This window comes from Lissotriton helveticus, chromosome 7, assembly GCF_964261635.1.
Source record: "Lissotriton helveticus chromosome 7, aLisHel1.1, whole genome shotgun sequence".
NCBI classification, from domain to species: domain Eukaryota; kingdom Metazoa; phylum Chordata; class Amphibia; order Caudata; family Salamandridae; genus Lissotriton; species Lissotriton helveticus.
The window spans coordinates 173,301,074-173,320,611 of NC_136068.1; the positions used below are offsets into that span (position 1 = coordinate 173,301,074).

The following is a 19,538-nucleotide window of genomic DNA, read 5'->3' on the forward strand; positions in this document are numbered from 1 at the left end:
TCAATGACATCGGGAGGGTGCGCCAGTGACGTACATCTGTACTGAGGCGCTCCACCTGGGGCTCGAGGTTTGCCCGCAGAAACCCGTTCGGGTCTCCCATTACATATATGCCCAAGTATTTTAACCTTTCCAACACTTTTGGGGCAGGACAGCTAGCCGGTACCCTGGGCGGGGGCCCAGAGAGTGGGAAAATCACCGACTTGGCCCAATTAATGCTGTATCCAGAATAACTGCTGAAGAGCTCGAAAATATGCAGCACCCTCGCCATAGAGTGGTATGGTCTCGCCAAATATAGGAGGATATCCTCTGCGTACAGCGAGATGCGCTCCTCCCATCCACCCGGGGCAACTATCCCCCAAATCATCGGATCCCTTATAATCCAGTGCGCTAGTGTTTCGAGTGCGAGGGCGAAATGGGGACAGGGGACAACCCTGCCGGGTGCCCCTGCCTAGCTGGAAGGATCTGGAGACTACCCCATTGACTCGCACCTATGCACTGGGACTCTCATACAATAATCTCATCCACTGATTAAAATTGGTGCCGGAGCCCAACTTACGAAGAACTTCGAATAGGTAAGGCCATTCTATACTGTTGAATGCCATTGAAGCATCCAATGACATTACTGCTGTCTGTTCAGCTTCCGGGCTGCGCGTAAGGTGGAGCACTCCGGGGAGTCTCCTGAGGTTGTGCCGGGTGCTTCTTTTAGGCATAAATCCCGACTGGTTGAGATGCACAATTTCAGATAGGACAGGCACCAATCTGTTGGCTAATGCCTTAGTGCGCACCTTCGCCTCGACATTGATCAGAGAGATCGGGCGGTAGGAGGCGCACTGGTCTGGCGGCTTCCCAGCCTTGTGTATAACTGTTATCGTGGCTGTTCTCTGATCAGATAGGAGCCCTTCTCCCAGGCCTCCTCTAACATAGCCAGCATTGGTGGTATTATTATGGTGGCTTGGTTCTTGTAGATCTCCACCGGAAGCCCATTGGGACCAGCTGCCTTCCCCGAGGGGACTCAATTCCTGACATGTGAAATCTGCCTCCAGAGCAGGCCGGGATTCCTCGGATAGCATGGGCAGGGAGAAGTCACTTAGAAATTCCTCGTAATCACCCCTGCTTATAGTACAGGCCACTTAGGCTGAATTGTTGACGAGCGGTTGAGTAGGCATGTTTTCCCTCCTAATGCTCATTGAAAACATCTCCCTTCTAAGCACTTGGCAGAATTTAGGTAGACAGTTTGGCATTCCGGAACTTAGCACAATCATGCCCACTGTGCTTGCAGTCTTTCCCAGCAGATGCCCCACGCTAGATCACCATGTATGACTGAGAAATATTTGGTCTGCTTTGTTATTTAAGAGGCTTGAGCTAAATGTTTTAGCTACAATTATGCACACACTCAATATGACCAGGCAGGATTCCAGTAACGTAGAATTTTTACGATGTGATCATGAAAATGGTGAACGTTACTCATTGAAATTATGAAAGTAACAGGATTTAAGATTTGGTAAAGGTGGTTAAGGAAAGGCATTATGAAATGAAGATACCTCATGCATGACCTGAAATCCTCCAAAGAGTCTTGACCTTAATGTACACCTATAACGGCTGACCAATTTTGGTACCTTAAAATAGGCAGACTTTGTGGAAGATTCTAGAGGGGAAAATTAATCCTCAATCTCTGAAAACTAGAAGCGTCTGGGCTCTAGGTGCTCATACAGATGAATATTTGCACACTGTGCAATATTTACTCATGCTTTTATGATCAATCCTCTGAGAAGTGTGACTTAAATTGATTTCAGATGTGGTCAGCCTTAAGCCGGTAGACTGTACACCTGCTGTATTATTTCTCAGATACAGTGGTTATTTCAGTATTTCACATTTATGCATTGAAATGGTGCACAAAGTGATTGTGCTACAATTTTCCTCCATTAAATCAGTAAGATTGAGACAAACGGTTAACTATTAACTTTAAATGGGTAATATTTGTTCACAAAAGTTTTGCTTTGCCATTATTTTCAAATATACTTAATGAAAGTCCTGGATGTTATTTCAAGAATCTCATTCCCAAAAAGGTTTGTGTGTAGATATCACCCCTGTTATTGGAGCTCTTCGGCATCTGCCTCTAACACCACAAGAGGTGATCATCAACTTTGCAAACCACTTTTTACTGATGACACTTTACCTACTCATTATATCCCAGTAAATAAGTGATATGGATATCGGACTTTGGAAAGCAGTTTGCCCAATAGTTAAACTTGATTACCCGGAACATTCTGAAGCTTAAGGATTCTAAAAAATGAACTATTGTTAGTCTACCCCAAACACTCAGTCAGCCCGTCTAGCAGTGGAAGCATCAATCAACTCCCAATATGATAGTACCAATTTACTGTAGCCCAGCATGCCAACAGAATTTGCATATTGCACGGAATTCATATGCAAGACCGGTAGATAGAAAGAAAATCTAATTTCCAGTCACTGTTCATGTACTATAGGTCAGCCTTTGTCTCACTGCAAATGTACCTACTTCCCAAGAAACTTCAGCAACACTGTCAGATGATCCACATGCTCATCCAATGAAAATTATTCCAAATCCCCTGAACATCCTGTTTTTTGAGTGGAGATATTTGAATCACATTCCAGACCCCAGCTTCAGAATATGCACTCTTAGATCTTCCTCATTGAACTAGCGACTTCAAATCGAGAAACAAACTAATTTTTTAGGTCGAGCCTGGGCAGCGAATGCGCTGCCCCTCGAGGCGTGCTATATTTGATTATGGAGTTGAAGCTCCACCATTATCTTTTATCGGCTTGTGTCATCTTCCTTTGTAAATGCTGGCGTCTGATTCGTTAATAGGCTTGTTACAACCTCAAATAGTACCGCCTTGTCTTCATTTGTACCTCTCATGAGGGCTGGCCCTTTTACTTCTGTTACACAGTGAGTTTTATTTAGTCTGTAAGCACTATTTTCGTTGAGTTTCTCCTATTGGAGGCATTACATGCTTTCTTGCAATATTTAGCGCACCATGCGCTTGCACTTTCCAAGTAGCCATGGGCAATGTCGGTTGCGTCTTTGAAATGAAATAGGTCTCTCATTTACTGACAATGCCTTTTATTCATGCGTTCATTATTAAAACAGATAAATAAAAGGCATTGTCATTTACAATGCCAATTGCTTAAACTCTCGCAAATGCTAGACCTATTACAATCCAAATGCTTGTTCTAAATGTTCTGCTTGTCCATCACTCCCGACCTATATGTACCTTTATTCGATTTAGGTTGCTAAGCCTCTGCACTGAAGTATTAATTAGCATTTTCATTGTATGTAGGACTTGGAAGCTAATGCTTAATTTTTTGTTTAGTTTTTTTCAAATTAAAATGTGTTGTATGTTTGAATACACTTCATATTTTTTAAGTGCCTTCTAAAACTGTTTAAAAATGTGATCCGTCTTTTGAAACTAAACTTGTTTTTCTTCCTTACATTTCAGACAGAGCTAAGGCATGGGCCATTCTACTATATGAAGCAGCCTCTTACATCAGATCCTGTTGATGCTATGCCGCAGGATGGACGAAATGATTTCTACTGCTGGGTTTGCCATCGTGAAGGCCAGGTACTTTGCTGTGAGCTGTGCCCACGAGTTTATCATGCAAAGTGTTTGAAACTGAACGCCGAACCAGAGGGAGACTGGTTTTGCCCAGAATGTGAGGTAAGGTTGAAACAAAAGAAGCTAAAGTATTTTTGATAAAGCATTTGTTCACCACCTTAATTTAATTTTATGTTTCTTCACTCTTCAAGATTATAAATGTGTGAGTGGAATTTCCTAATTTATTGTATTACAAATATTGTATTGCAACTTTACAGGTCTTGATTCGGGTTGTTTTTAAATCTTATAAAAATGTAATAAAAGAAAATAAAGAATATGACTACCTACTCTGGAAACTTCTTAAAACATAAGTATTCACCCATTTTTGTATCGTGGATTTCAGGAAGGAATTTTTCTGACAACAAGGATTGTCTTTTCACTTATAAGCAGAGACTCTTGGAAATAGGATGGGAAACAAAGCTGCATAATTGCCAACAAATCATATCATGTACTTAATGCTCCAGAACAGCAGATTTCATTAGAATCCAGGACACACTAAGGAACTCGTTGGCATACGTCTTACTGTTATTCACTGCTGGGTGGATATATGTCGGAAGAAATCTTTACGATATGGGGTGCAATCAACTCAAGCAAACCATTCTATTTTTAATGAAAAATACGTTTTGGGAGATGCTGCTTACATTTCATACTCCATTAGTTAAACTCTTCCTCTTTGTTTTCAGTGAGGAGACCTGGCTTTTGTATTTTTCTTTTCTTATAGAGTCTCTGGTGACTATTTCTGTGTAACTGAACTTACAATCTGCCTTATGCATTGCAAAGATATCCCAGAATCTGTGCATTCGGTCACCAGTTGAAGTCCTTTCTTTCTCCTGCTAGGAGACTTCTAAAGGATTTTTTTTAAGGGTCGTGTGACACCAAAGATGAATTGGTAGGACATTCAAGAAGGGCAGTGTGAGCTGACCCAGTCTTCCCTTGTTGCACCCGTTTGATAACCTGAAGGGTTCCTCAGAATGGTACGTCTCCCTAGTTTTTTAATATTGCTTGTGCATTGCCACCCCTGTGGCAGTTTATATTGCATTTTATTTAACATCCCTCCAGACAAGTCCTTACTGTTTGTACTTCATCCATCTTAGCGAGGGCCATGGCATGGCCACGTAAGTTGGTCCCTTTTTGCAGGGGTTTTGGTTAGTGATGGCCTTGGCCTCTGGTGGGAGCAGTACACAGTCATTTTGTCTGTGCTTTGGTTTTTCTTTTCTGTGTCTAAATGACGCTGGTCGTCTGCTTTATTTGTGATGGCCATTTTGGGAAGATGACCATGTAGGTGTTTGGAACTGCTCTTGTGCAGTGGACAGTCAAGGTGTGGGATACCCCTGTCAGGGCACGGGGATGTAATAGGTGAACTGGATTGAAGTTTTGCAGATGGGGTACTCCATCACAAACATGATGGTTATGCCACCAGATACAGTGAACAGGCTTTGTGGCTGAGCACTTTGTTTGTGGATGGGACTGGTGTATTCCTTGCATGTTGCTACAGTCAGTGTTATTTTCTCTTGCTGATCATTCAACCCTGTGATTACTCTGTGTGCGTGTTTCCAACCTAGTGAGGGTTTTCTTGGGCTGTGGCACATGTTGGTGTTTGGATATCCAGCCTGCCTGTACCCCTTGCTCTCACACTGGTGTTTGGTGGCGCTGCACATTGTAGACTGGGTGTGTAGTTAATGATTGTTTGGTAGTTTGCAGACCGTTGGTTTTGGTGCTTTTGTCTTTGATTGGCCTTTCATGCCTGCAGGGTCTTTTGTTATTGCTGGACTTGGACTTTTGCATTATTGCTGGTATCTCGAAGTCCTTTGGGTTTGCGTCTTGAAGCCCTCCTGGACTATGAGATCAACCCCTCGGCTGCCCTATGGTTATCCACCATTTGACCACCCTTCTACTTGTTAGGTGTTCTTTGTGTCCACAGGCTCCTAGTTGACACCTTTTTTGGGCAGCCGAGTGTCAGCCTGTTGAGACAGCCCTCCACCTTTTCCAGTTAGTTTAGGGCTTCTGGCTGTGCCTTGATGACCCTCCGATTGCAGTTATTGACCCTGTTGGTTTTATAGAAGTAGAAGTATGTCCTACCTATCAGCCGAGGGATAACCCTTGCTTTTATGCTGTTCGTTCTTTTGCCTTGCATCCTACCAGCTTTGTATACCTTTAGCTCCAGTGGTATCTGACCCTTGGTTTCTTTAGTTGCCTGTTTTGCTTCTCTTTAGTGGTGAATGTGACAGTATCTTTACTGTAAGGAACTCTCACACTGTTCGCCCTTTCCATGTTGGCACTTCTAGTAAGGATTTTCTTCTACTCTGCTTGCTGGTCATTGCAATGGTAGTTTGTACTATGTTGTGGTTCCCTGAGTCTCTTGAGCAAACTTTCTGACCCATACCCTGGAGGCTTGTCTGTACTGCTCTTAGAACATGTGGCTTTCTTGCCATTGTGTTTATTGTTCTGGCCTTTGTGCATTGAGTGCATTTTTATTTAGGAGTGGGACTTGCAGTATGTCTAATCTGTCCTGGCGTATATTTAGTCTTCAGTGCTTCTCGAACCTGTCTCTGTGGAGTGCTGCTCTTATATCGTTTCATGTGGCGAGGAATCTAAACACTACAGTACCCATCAGACGAAAGTTATTATCTTCCGTAGCAAACTTTCTGGTGGATATTTTGCCTACTTGCAGATTCCTCACCATGCCCACCTGCCTCACAACTCTCAGGTTTGGTTGCTGCATAGCAGCATTGTTTTTGATTGCTTTTCTGCACTTCCTAGCTGCTTTTTTCATTATTCCAGGTTCCACGTACGAGGGCCAGGGAAAAAAAGATGGAAACTGATGTCATTGCCCTGCCTATATACTGTGATAATATTAAGAATGTAAGTTCTGCTGATCGGTTTCTGTGAACTGGTGGATTCATGTAGGATGGTCGATGATTGTTTAAATTGTATGTCTACACAGTTATATTTAAAAATGAAAAAAATCTTTATATATGGATATGAATACATATTTTTGAAAAAGAACAGGAGACCGGTTTTGACTGATAATATTGATCAATGTAGTGTAACATTGTAAACCTTTCAATGCATACTTAATGGATTACTTTTAGGGGCTGCAGTACAAAAGGGAATATGTTTTGCTGGATTGCCCTGCTTAATGTAATGCATGATTTTGTGATGCCACAAATGAGGAGGAGCCTTGGTCGAGTCAGCAAGGTGCCACCTGCATATTACTACAGTCTGTGTTATGCAGGGGAAAAGCTGATTCAAGTTTACAGATACAGCCCAGTGCTTAGGAGGATTCATAAGATGAGGAATCTACACATAGTTAAAGTATCCAGGCAAAAGATTGTTACAAAAGGTAATTACCCTTTTCACAAGTCAAACAAGGAACTATCTAGTGGGTCACAGTTGGACTCGAGCAGCTGTATTTGAGGGCCTCCTGAATGTTAAGGGGTAAAAAGGCCCTCTGTTTGGCAAACATGTACATATCATGTAGATGTTGTGATATCTGTTCCCGAAAAGCGCTATAACAACTTTTGGTAGACCATCACTGTCAGGCGTTTTTCCTGATAACTGTGATATTGCAAGCTTATTTTCGATAATAGTTAATAAGGCAGTTCTCAGCATCCTCTCAACTGAACTCCCACCAATGGCTGTACATTAATTGAGCAGTGTCGTCGTGATTTTGCTGTTTCACCAGAATGGGTGTTTTTCCAACTTTCTTCCACTGCCAACTTCACCTAACTTTATTACAACTGGGCAGTGGGAGCAGAAATATCGCATTTGTTGCTGGGTGCCTTCCCCTTGTCTTCCACACACTGATTAGGCTCCTGAAGTTGGAGCCACGCCTAGGCTCTCAGATGCCCCACCTACTCTGGATCCTGTCTAGCTCTACCCCTGCCCTGTTCATGTCATCTTGGGAGCAAGAAGGAAAGCAGCTTTGAGGTTTGCATCCAGAAGGAACTTGCATTCCATTCTTTATCAATCTGCTCCCACTCCAGCTTTGTGTCTCATTTTTATGGTCTGGGAGTCATAGAAGTTGTCTACGAGGATGGAAATCAGTATAATAACTTTAAATATCATGAATTCCTGACCGGGATATAACAGCCACTGAAATGGTTTCTTTAACATGAAGAATGTTTGCTTTACAAATTACGTGGTACTACTGTTCTACATTCAATGTATATTCTCAATAAGCAGATGGTTTTATAATAATGCAGACTTTGGAAGTCATGCTTTTCTTACAAAAATGTAAAGTGCTATACTAGAGGGAAATGCAGACAAATAACTTCATGTACAGAGACACTGAATATAGTGTTTAAAGAACACATTGCAACTCTTTTGTTGTTCCCAAGTTTTTACTTTGCCTTTTTACAAAGTGTTGGATAATTCTGGAATTTTATTAATAACATATTTTTCATTCAGAAATATGTTTAATAGTGCACACTCTAACATGCAGCAGTTACCCCGACATATTTTTCAGAGTATATTGCATGTTACAGTTAGCATTTTCAATCTGTCTTTTAGTCTGTATCTCTTACAACACTGCATAGCTTTACAATGAATGAAATTCACTGTTTGTCATTTTTATATTTCATTTGTTTTCTTTTTTTATTATAGAAAATTACTGTTGCAGAATGCATAGAGACTCAAAGTAAAGCAATGACTCTGCTCACGATTGAACAGCTCTCTTACTTGCTAAAGTTTGCACTACAGAAAATGAAACAGCCTGGGGTAAGTTTATAAATGTTGTTTGAGTGCAGGGAATTTTTGCAGGTTATGTTTTTTTTTCAAACTCCTCTCTATTTAGTGTTTTGAAAATAACTTGTATGTAAATCAAGAAATTTACACATCTAACTATTCTTATGGTCATACCCAGGTTTCTCATTTCTGCCCTTCAATTTTATGTGGCGGCTCCGATTTGAGCCCTCTTTCTACTGCCATTTGCTTACTGGCAGCTCTCTCACTTGATGCTTTCTCCCTCAATCCATTCCCTAATGCGTTATTGTGGTACTCTTCCAAGGTAGTTGTAAGTTTTTTAAGGTTGCATCATCAAAGTGCATGCAGTGATCTATTTCTGTTTACTGTTTGCCTTATTAGTCAAGCTGTCCACCGTCACACCCCAATGCTACTGCTATCCATGCTTTGCTTTGAAAGCAATAGTGTGATATTACCCAACTCTTTAGTCCGAGCAGCACCATATACTATTTTTGTTGGCATTCAAGAGTATACATTAATGTTTAAATTTGGCCAGTGAGTTATTGTGACCGGAATGTACAACTTGTATGTAAATAATGAATTTTATACAAATAAATTAACGTCACATAAAGCTCTAAACAAACCCTTTTAAATAAATAAAATGTGAACCGGTTGAACGCTCCTTGTCCCACAGTTGACTGTACTTCTACTTTGATTATAATAATTGCATTTTTTGCCATACCTTGTACTTTCTTGGTACAATGCCTGGCTTTCAGTCAGACCCTGCATTTTGTGCTCCAGCCCCATAACAGCTTCATTGATGTGATTGATAATAATATTTGTGATGTCAGCTATGGCACGTGGAACATGTATTTGTAGTGCATGGGTTCAGAGTTACGGTTGTGTGGCTCACAAGAAGTTCAGATTTTCAGTTGTTTGTAGATGTTATATTATAACCATAATGTTCCTTTGAACTGTAGCCATTTGGTTAAGCTGTGTTTTTGATGACAAACAATATTTTCTGTGAATTTCTTTTACTTTGGTACCTTGTCGAAGGAGGTATAGAAAGGCCACAGCTTTTGGCACTGTGGAGCAAATCCCTACCATAGAAATTGTAAATCAACATTTTGCCATGCGTGGTAGGATAGAGGTGCAGGACAGGACCTCCAGATTCTCCCTGATGCCCGACAGTATACCCCTAGAAAACTCTGCATATGGTCTCCAGCTATGTGGAGCCAATTCAAAGTTGGGTATATGGCCAAGTCATGAACGTAGACCTCATCATGGGCTTAGGCCATGCCCTCAGCTAGAGTCTGTGTTACCAGAATCCACTTTGGCCTTGCACAACGCAAGTTGTGGCATCTGACTAGGCCATGCACCCAATCTTTCTACCCAGATTCTCAAACAAGCAGTGCTTGTCCAGTAAGAATCTGCCCGGGTTTCTGAGGTTTTTAGGATCAGTAGTGGCCTTTATGTATTTGTGAGACCTGTTGTTCCCTGGTGTTGCAACTGTTTTTGTTCTCATCTTTGGGTCAGGATCTGCCCTTTCTTCGTGACCTATCATCTTCCATGGAATGGGGAATTCTCAGTCAGCCACCTTGCACATTTGTATTGTGCTATGAGGGACATGCATATAACTGAGATCTCTTGTACTGCTTCCTGGAAGTTGCCACTTTTTTTGTCGGTCCTGGTCAGATCTAAGATCGAACCAGGATTCACGTATTACACAAGTAACAAAGGGCAGAATGAAAAAAGCCTATTTGTTCCAGTCAAATTCTTAATTTTTTTCCTAAATGTATTTCTCTGTTTCCTTTGCTGCTGACAGAAAATGTTATGATTTTAACGGTCCAAATCTACCAAAGATTAGCCCATGAAAGCCAAGCCAGCCCCCATGTGAAGCACAACTATCTATTAGATTTAAGCAAAAACTACAAAAGGGTCTATTTTGAGTATAGCATTACTTCTTTGCCAGGCAGTGGTGTAGCTGGGGGTGGGGGCACTGTTTTTGAAGGGGTTGAGGTGAGTCGACTACCACATCCCTCCACCCTCCGAGAACAAGTTGTTCCTCGGCTGCCAGATACCCACCCCCGAACAAGCAATCTGTCGGCTGCCCATTTCCGCCTCCCCCAGCCCCGAACAAGCCATCTGTTGGCCGCCACCCCCTCTCACTCTTCCCCCCCCTTCTCTCTCTCTCTCCTCCCCCCACTCTTACCTGCACCGGCCGGCAAACTTAGGGTCCACCTTGGATGGCAGTAGGTCTAGCTTACGTCACTGATGTCAAGTTTGGTGTTATTTTGTGCAGCAGGTTTTTTTGCTAAAGGTGAGAAAAAATATTTCTACAGGGCTTGAAAGGTAAGTGCTACATCAACATGACACCCCTGGCTGATCTGCATGTAATTCAAACAGATTCCCTCTCCTGTGGAAAGTTTTAGTTTTTTCGAAAATTCTTATCTGGTAACAAGGAGTTATTCACATTGGTAAATTATAAACCGAGTAGTACTAAAATTCATGTGCCTGATCTGTAGCTGTCTGAGCTTGGATCATGGTCATGGCCAGTGATGCTCTCAATTGTTTGTGTTAATACTTTGAGCATGAGATACTCTCCAAAACAATACTTGCCTAATATCGAGCTGATCACTCAGATGAATAATTTAAGCATCTGATCTGACACATCGTATACCTTCCAAATCACATGATTTCATCCTATTGGGGCTAACCCAGAAATTTGCTCATAAGAAGATCAACTTTGAGTGTCATTTGATGCAGTATTATCAACTTTTCCTTTAAGTCCTCTGGATGTGCCAACATAGGGTTAGAAAGAACTGGAGGAAAAAAAGGATGACTGTTAATGGATCTGGAGGGTATTCCTTTAACTTTATCAGCAGATAATGTACTTTTGTATCCACATTTAATACTAAATGACAGTTGTTTCCTTGCCTACAATTCTTTCTGAAGAAAACTGTGTTCAAGAACGGCAGAAGATAACAAAGAGGAATAGGGATATGTTCGGTTAACATTTCATTTTATTTTTCTTTACAGACAGAACCTTTTCAGAAGCCAGTTTCATTGGATCAGCATCCGGATTACGCAGAATATATTTTTCATGCAATGGACCTTAGTACATTAGAAAAGGTTAGTCCCTGGCACAAATGAAATTACTGTCATGAAACATTCCCTTGTATATAAGTGGAAGTGTATTTCTGATGTTCTGCTGCACAGAAACCTGCAATATAAATGCAATCTCCATGATAATAAATTATAAGTCAGCAATGGTAAACTATTGAGCTCAGCTTTGTTTTGTAACGTTAATAATATTTATTATAGCGTTTGATGTATAGCATCTGATGTCCATGTTTAGGTGATTTAGGAAAATTTGTTGCATTCATAAAGTTTTGAGTCCTGGGGATAGAGAGAGAGACTTTAAATACTTAAAACCATAATTTCAGTAAGAGATTTAAAAGCATACTAGTGGAGTTTGTCTGATGATCAATCTTGTTGCCTAGTTTCGTGATAGTTTTTCCCACTTTAAGGTTGCTTTTAAAAACAAATTTGGACAAGGGTCCTTTACAGTTGTGTTTATAGGTTTCAGTGTTTGAGCTTCATGCCCATGTTTTTAAATACATTTCTGTCTATGTTCCAAGATAGCTTTGTCTTCAGAGGTGTATATTAACACTGTTTCAATCAGTCATACTAAACGTGCCCACTTTAAATAATTTATTTTTAGTCTTAATTTTTTAAGTTTCTACATTTCACAGTTTGTGATCATATGCCACTTAATTGTTCCTTTACACCCAAATACTCCCTTTTAGCTCTCGCTTGTTATGTTCAGTGCTTTTCTCAGGACTTCACCAAGAGGTTTTGTGGAAATTATTCCCTGATAACGGAGTGTAAAATGCCAGTGAGCTGAAGTGTACCAATACAATGTTTCTGTATGATGCAAAGTTATTAATAGAAAGTCAGCCCATCTTCGTCTCAATATAAGACCATTTTTAAGCACCTTCCTTAGTTCCTGTCCCCATTATTCAGGGACTGAAGTGGAAAAGCTTATGTGACTGGGAGATGTCAGTAGCCAACCAAAGAAGAGACCAATCATGTGTCTCTGTTTACTCTACAATAAGTGGATCCTCTGCCCATGCTTTGGCAACAGAATCCCATCATCTACTGTATACTAGGAACTTTCATGCATGACACTGACGTTTAAAGTTCAGGGAGACTGCTGTCTATCTGTCCATTCCAACCAAGACCCAAAGCTTTGTCCAAGTCCACTTCTAACAACCTCTTGATGTAATTAACTTTGTATTAATGTATTGTTATATTGTATATTTTGACATACTTTATTTCATATCCTCCCAAAGCCTTTGGATACAATTCAGTCATTTTAAGGAAGTGGGGTTCTGTTGCATTGCCCCCTCCGCCATTTTTACATAGCTTTTGATGCAACTTTGTAGAGTACTGGGTCCTTGCTGTCCAGGTTCCCAGTACCTTTGTTATTTCCCTAAATCTGTTTCAGGATTGGCCCTTCAGGCCCCATGTAATTCCCTAGTAAATAGTACCTGGGTACCTAGGGCACTGAGACTCAGGAGTGTCCCCTAGGAACCCCTCACCTTGGCCATGCAGACTGCCACTGCAACATGCGTGGCCTGGTACAGACAAAACGACAGTCGACATGTCACTCAGCCTATGTGCCATGCCAACAAGCACTGCCTAAGATATAGGTAAGTTACCCCTCGAGCAGGCCTTACAGCCCTAAATCATGGTGCAGTATACCACAGGTGTGGGCATATCTGCATGTGCAGATAGGCCCCTGCAATATTTCAGTCCATTTTTCGATAATGTAAGTATCAGTGAAGCCATGGAGAGTACATGGGCTGGAAACTCAACACTCGAGGCCCCCTGCACCATGATAGCTGCTCTGTACCCAGGAGTATTTGTTATCAAACTACTCCTGTCAATAAACCCACATTGATGCCAGTGTGGGATTTATTCAGCTATGTACCCAGAGGACATCTCGGAGGAGCCCCCTGAAAAACCTACCAATCCTGGTGAGGTCACACACTGGCTGTAGGCAGCCTGCCACCACCAGTTATGTTTTTGGACCCCTAGGTCCGAGAGCCTCTGCTCTCTGGGATCAGAAACAATGCACCTTCTGGGCAGAGGTGTCACACCGCCTCCCTGAGGAAGGACACAGTGCTCAAGAGGGAAGCTTCAAATGCCTGCCGCTTTTGTAATGCGACTCCTAGCCTCTGCTGCTAGTAGCAGATTGCAGCCCCTGATTTATCTCCCCCCCCCCACCCCATTTTGGGAGGGAAAACCAACAGAAAAACATAGGAGAATAGGAAGTGTGCCCACCTCTGCCAACTCCACCTCTAAGTTCTTCACTGAAAAGCATTGGGTGCCGGTCGCTGTATTTGAACCACTGCCACCCCGTGCCGCTGGTGGGATATGTTTGGCTCTGCTCTGTGGCCCTCCCTGTGCTTGCTCTAATCCCCAAAGCTTGGCCCCTGCAACCGATCTTACCTACCTGCAAGCAGTGGGTTTCCAAATGGCTCTAGTCTTCATTGAAACACATTGGGCCCAGCTCCAAATTTGACCACTGCAACCGGTCACCCCTTGTGGCTCAGACTTTGTGCTTACCTGAGCCTTGACCTTTGCTGACCTAAACCCCCAAATACAGGAACTGTAAGTTGGGTTCTTATCCATAAAACCGCTTTGTTTTCCTCCGTAGGATAACCTTGATCTGTTAAAAAATTACACTGTTGACTTTTGAAAGACTAAAGTATTTTTCCTGACAACACATGCTTATCTTTTTGTGAAGATCTTGGTCTTAAAATGAATCTTGAACTAATCTTATTTTTATGAAATTGGTGTGGATCTCCTTTTTAGGTCTCGGCCTGGCGAAAGCAGCGCATGCGCTGCTTTGCCATGCAGAGGCCTTTTGTAATCAATACGATTCCAGCGTGCACCCGGGGAGGCAAACGAGACAGAAGATGTGCACGCGAAGATTGGCCCCTTTACTCGCGGCTTGAGACTGCTTGAAACTGATTATTACACATGTTGGTCCAGGTCACGTTCTCCATCTGGGACCCGTTCCTACTCGCCCACGCTGTCCGATTCGCCGGAGACTAGGGTGTCTCCGATAGACGATATAAGCACATTTCAGGAGGTTCTCCTGCGTGGTGCGGCGAAGTTGGGCATTGAGGTTGAAGCACCTACGGCTTCTACCTCGGTGATATTTGAGACTTTACACAAAAGGCACTTGTCTCGCCCCCTGTTACCTCTGGTGCCGGGGCTCCTTGAGCCCGCCGAACAGCTATTCCTGACGCCGGCAACGGTGAAATCTGTGCCTTCCAGGATCCTGAAAAAGTACAGGGCTCCGGACTCAGACCCAGCCTTCTTGAGGAAGGACCCGGTACCGGATTCAGTCATCGTGACTGCTGCTCGGAAGCTTCATGCCACCTCCCCTGCGTCCACGGTGCCTCCGGACAAGGAGAGCCGGTGGATCGATTCTGCTGGTCGCAAGGCGTGTGGGACATCCGCCTCGTCCATGAAGGCCGCCAGTGACTCGGCTTTGCTGGGACGTTACGACCGGTCCCTGTGGGACTCGATGGAGCAGTTTGCAGACCTCGTCCCTCGAGACCGCAAGGAGGACTTTGTGGAGATCGTCAAGGAGGGGATGCTGGTCTCTAATCAGGCCATCGGCGCCGCAGCGGACATATCATTGCTGTCCGCGCACGGATATTGCCACGGGATCCACCAGAGACGCCATGCTTGGCTCAGGTTGACGTCATTGAAACCGGAAGCACAGCAACGCGTGGCGAATCTCCCGTTTTCCGGAGATACCCTCTTCGGGAAACACGCGGATGATGAGATGGCCAGGATGAAGGCCGAAGCGGAGACCCTGACGGCAGTGGGCTTGGAGAAGCCCAAGGAAAAGAAACCCTTCCGACAGTACCAACGTCGGTTTGGGTCGCAGGGTCGTGGAAGGGGGCAGTCTGCTGGACAACATCAACAGCAGCAGCAGCAGCAGCAGTACAGGCGGCCCTTCCAGAAGCGACAGGGTGGTAGAGGTCGTCAACAGTCCTCTACCGCGACCAAGGGCCCGGCCGGGTCCCGTCCCTGAGCTGTTACTTCCCCCTCGTCCGTTACCCGCTCCGGTGGGGGGAAGCGTTCAATTTTTTCTGGCAGAGTGGAGAAAAATTACTCAGGACAAGTGGGTGCTGAATATTGTTTGCAATGGATACAGTCTACGTTTCACCAGCCCTCCTCCATCGATTCCTCCCGTCAGCTCGCAGTATCAACTGCACGAGCTTCAGGCGGAGGCGGACGTTCTGCTAAGGAAAAGGGCGATCGAAGACGTACCTCTGTCTCAAAGAGGAAGAGGTCTGTACTCTCGGTTCTTTCTTGTCCGCAAGAAGGACAAAAACGAGTTCAGGCCCATTCTGGATTTGCGGCAGGCAAACAAGTGGATTCGCAGAGAAAAGTTTCGCATGCTGTCGTTGCATCAGATCTACCCTCAGCTGCAACGAGGAGACTGGATGTGTGCCATAGATCTACAGGACGCATACTTCCACGTGCCCATTGCATGCAAACACAGAAAATTTCTGCGCTTTCAAGTCGGCACCAATCACTATCAGTACACGGTGCTACCCTTCGGACTGAAGTCTGCACCCAGGACATTCTCAAAATGTATGGCAGTGGTAGCGGCGCACCTGAGGAAGAACAAGGTGTTTGTCTACCCGCACCTGGACGATTGGTTGATCAAAGCCTCCTCCTTCTCGGAAGCTCAAGCACACTTCCAGAAGACGTGCGTTCTCTTGAACAAGCTGGGGTTGCACATCAACATGTCCAAGTCGGTCCCGATTCCGGTGCAGTGCATCCAGTACTTGGGGGCCTCCATCAATACGCTGTCAGCAAGCGTGTCTCCTTCGGAAGAGCGACGTTTATCACTCGTTCGGAAGGCTCAGGCTCTCATGAAAACTCCGTCTACGACTGTGAGGACGGTGTCTTCTCTACTGGGATCGATGGCCTCTTGCATCTTTCTCACTCCTCACGCACGGCTACAGATGAGACCTCTGCAGGAGTGCTTGGAGGATCAGTGGGACCAGAGGAGAGGTTCTTGGGACGACAGGATACGACTGTCTCTACATGCTCTTCAGTCTCTGAAGTGGTGGTGCTCGAAGGAGAATCTCCTCAGAGGCGTTCCCTTCCACAAGGACATTCCCACACAGACCATCGTGACGGATGCGTCTCTCCAAGGTTGGGGGGCGCATTCCGGAGACCTGCAAATTCAAGGGACGTGGTCCCCGACGGAGTCCACGTACCACATCAATTTCCTGGAACTGAGAGCTGTTCACTTGGCACTGAAGGCCTTTCATCCGTCCTTTCAGACCAACTCTCTGCTTGTTCAGACGGACAACACGACGACGATGTATTACCTCAACAAGCAGGGGGGCTCGAGATCGCGCACTCTGTCGCAGGAGGCGCAGGCGATCTGGCACTGGCTTCTGGCTCGAGGACTGTCGATTACGGCCACCCATCTGCCAGGTGTGCAGAATGTTCAGGCAGACGAACTGAGCAGAATCGTGCAGGAAAACCACGAATGGGTCATAAACGACGAAGTACTGGGAGAAGTCTTCGCAAGGTGGGGAACTCCAGACGTAGATCTGTTCGCCACCGCCGAAAACAGCAAATGCCGAGGCTTCGCCTCCAGGTACTACCAGCCAGGGACGCTGGGGAACGCGTTAAGGATCAACTGGTCGAACAGCTTTCTGTACGCTTTTCCGCCAATTCCCCTGATTCCGGCGGTTCTCATCAAGTTGTCTCACTCCAGGGCGAGGATGATTCTGATTGCCCCGGAATGGCCCAGGCAGTGGTGGTTCACGGACCTACTTCACCGATCTCTCCTTCCTCACATGAAGCTGCCGTGCAGGCCGGACCTTCTCACGAAGTTCGGGGGGCGGATGGTGCACCCCAACCTCTCGTCTTTGAGTTTGGCGGCATGGCTCCTGAAATAGTACAATATGGCCATCTGAATCTCCCAGAGGATTGTATGGGCATACTGAAGGAGGCTAAGCGACCTTCCACTAGGACTTCCTATGCTTACAAGTGGAAGAGGTTTTGCATCTGGTGCAAGTCTAAGAACTATGACCCTACGTCATGCAAGGAGGATGTCATCCTTCCATATCTGCTTCATCTGGCGCAGTCGGGCCTTAATGTCCATTCCATTAAGGTTCATCTGGCTGCTTTGACTGCCTACAGGAAAGGACCTTCACAGACTTCCTTTTTCCAGATCCCTGTGATCAAAGATTTTTTGGAAGGCTTGAAGAAAGTGTTCCCTCCTGTCAGGCTTCCTTCGCCTTCATGGGACTTGAATGTGGTGCTGTCCAGGTTGATGAAGGAGCCTTTTGAACCCATTCATAAGGCTTCGTTGCAGCACCTGTCCTGGAAGGCGGCGTTCCTCGTGGCCATTACATCGGCCCGCAGGGTGAGTGAGATTCAGGCATTGTGTTGCCAAGAACCTTATACTGTATTTCATAATGCTAAAGTTGTTATGCGTACTCACCCTAAGTTTCTTCCCAAGGTTGTTTCTGATTTTCATATCAATCAGACTATCACTTTGCCTACGTTCTTTCAGAACCCTTCCTCTCCGGCGGAAAGGTCTTTACATTCCCTGGATGTGCGGAGGGTGCTGAAGTTTTATCTTGATAAGACTAAAGATATTCGTAGGTCAGACCAATTGTTCATCAATTATGGCTCAGTCAGGACGGGTCTTGCTACCTCTAAACAGTCCATCTCTAGGTGGATTGTGTCCTGCATTCAGTTGTGTTACTGCAAAGCTAATAAGACCTTAGGGGGCAAACCTAAGGCTCATTCCACCAGGGGCAAGGCTGCTACGACAGCTATGCTCCGTAATGTTCCCATTGCAGAGATCTGCAAGGCGGCCACTTGGAAGTCGGTCCATACCTTTGCTAAGCATTACTGCCTGGACTCTGATGCCAGGGCAGACGCTCAGGTTGGGCAGGCTTCGCTGCGGAATCTGTTCGCACAGTAGTGGCGTTATTTTACTCTCCACCGCCGCTTGGTGTGGGGATGGGCTTGCCATTCTATTCACTAGATTATGACTATACACAGAGATCCCCTACTACAGAAGGAGTAGTTTCTGTCCTGTAACTCCAGTTCTGTAGTAGGGGTATCTCTGTTATAGTCATAAGCGCCCTCCCGCCTCCCCGGTGGAGTGTTGTTCATGATCATAATGCTACAGGTCTGGCGTTTTCTACGCCTTCGAAAAGAACTGAGGCTAAGTTGGACCTGCTATGCATTCTGGGATACTGAGAGAAGGTTCTGGAAGGTTCCTTAAAGGCGCAGTATCCTAATTAAGCCACATAATGGCAGCCTATGGGGCTTGTCTGTCCAGGTTCTTCTCTCTATCATTCCTGAGGGATTTTGCTGTTAAGCAAGGGAAATCTGTACAGGCTTTGCTGTTTTTGTGGATTTTATGGTGGAATTTCTAGTTGAAGTACTGGACAGTGTAGCCTTTTGGCTGCATTATCTGTCTTTAAATTCTCTCTTAAGTGTCTATGCATTTTCTGCATTTTTTGACACTGTAAGAGATTATTTTTGATTGCTCCGGGGTCCACGCACATGGGCGGGACTATTCACTAGATTATGACTATAACAGAGATACCCCTACTACAGAACTGGAGTTACAGGACAGAAACTACTCCTTCTTCCAGATCCCTGTGATCAAAGACTTTCTGGAAGGCTTGAAGAAAGTGTTCCCTCCTGTCAGGCTTCCTTCGCCTTAATGGGACTTGAATGTGGTGCTGTCCAGGTTGATGAAGGAGCCTTTTGAACCTATTCATAAGGCTTCGTTGCAGCACCTGTCCTGGAAGGCGGCGTTCCTCGTGGCCATTACATCGGCCCGCAGGGTGAGTGAAATTCAGGCGTTGTGTTGCCAAGAACCTTATACTGTATTCCATGCTGCTAAGGTTGTTATGCGTACTCACCCTAAGTTTCTTCCCAAGGTTATTTCTGATTTTCATATCAACCAGACTATAACTTTACCTACGTTCTTTCAGAATCCTTCATCTCCAGCAGAAAGGTCTTTGCATTCCCTGGATGTTAGGAGGGTGCTGAAATTTTATCTGGATAAAACCAAAGATATTCGTAGGTCAGACCAATTGTTCATCAATTATGGGTCAGTCAGGACGGGTCTTGCTA

The 19,538-nt window shown here is 44.6% G+C and overlaps 1 protein-coding gene across 4 annotated transcripts in view; it reads left to right on the forward strand.

The window, feature by feature from the left end:
- ZMYND8 (zinc finger MYND-type containing 8) overlaps positions 1 to 19,538 on the forward strand; it is a 432,560-nt gene that overhangs the window by 152,798 nt on the left and 260,224 nt on the right. For 2 of the 4 annotated variants that reach the window (XM_078651871.1, XM_078651873.1), the window contains 4 exons: positions 3,480 to 3,698; positions 6,417 to 6,497; positions 8,241 to 8,354; positions 11,358 to 11,450. In XM_078651871.1, the coding sequence (XP_078507997.1) occupies positions 3,480 to 3,698; positions 6,417 to 6,497; positions 8,241 to 8,354; positions 11,358 to 11,450 (507 nt within the window). The remainder of the gene's footprint in view (positions 1 to 3,479; positions 3,699 to 6,416; positions 6,498 to 8,240; positions 8,355 to 11,357; positions 11,451 to 19,538) is intronic. The other 2 variants (XM_078651872.1, XM_078651874.1) reach the window with 1 other exon arrangement.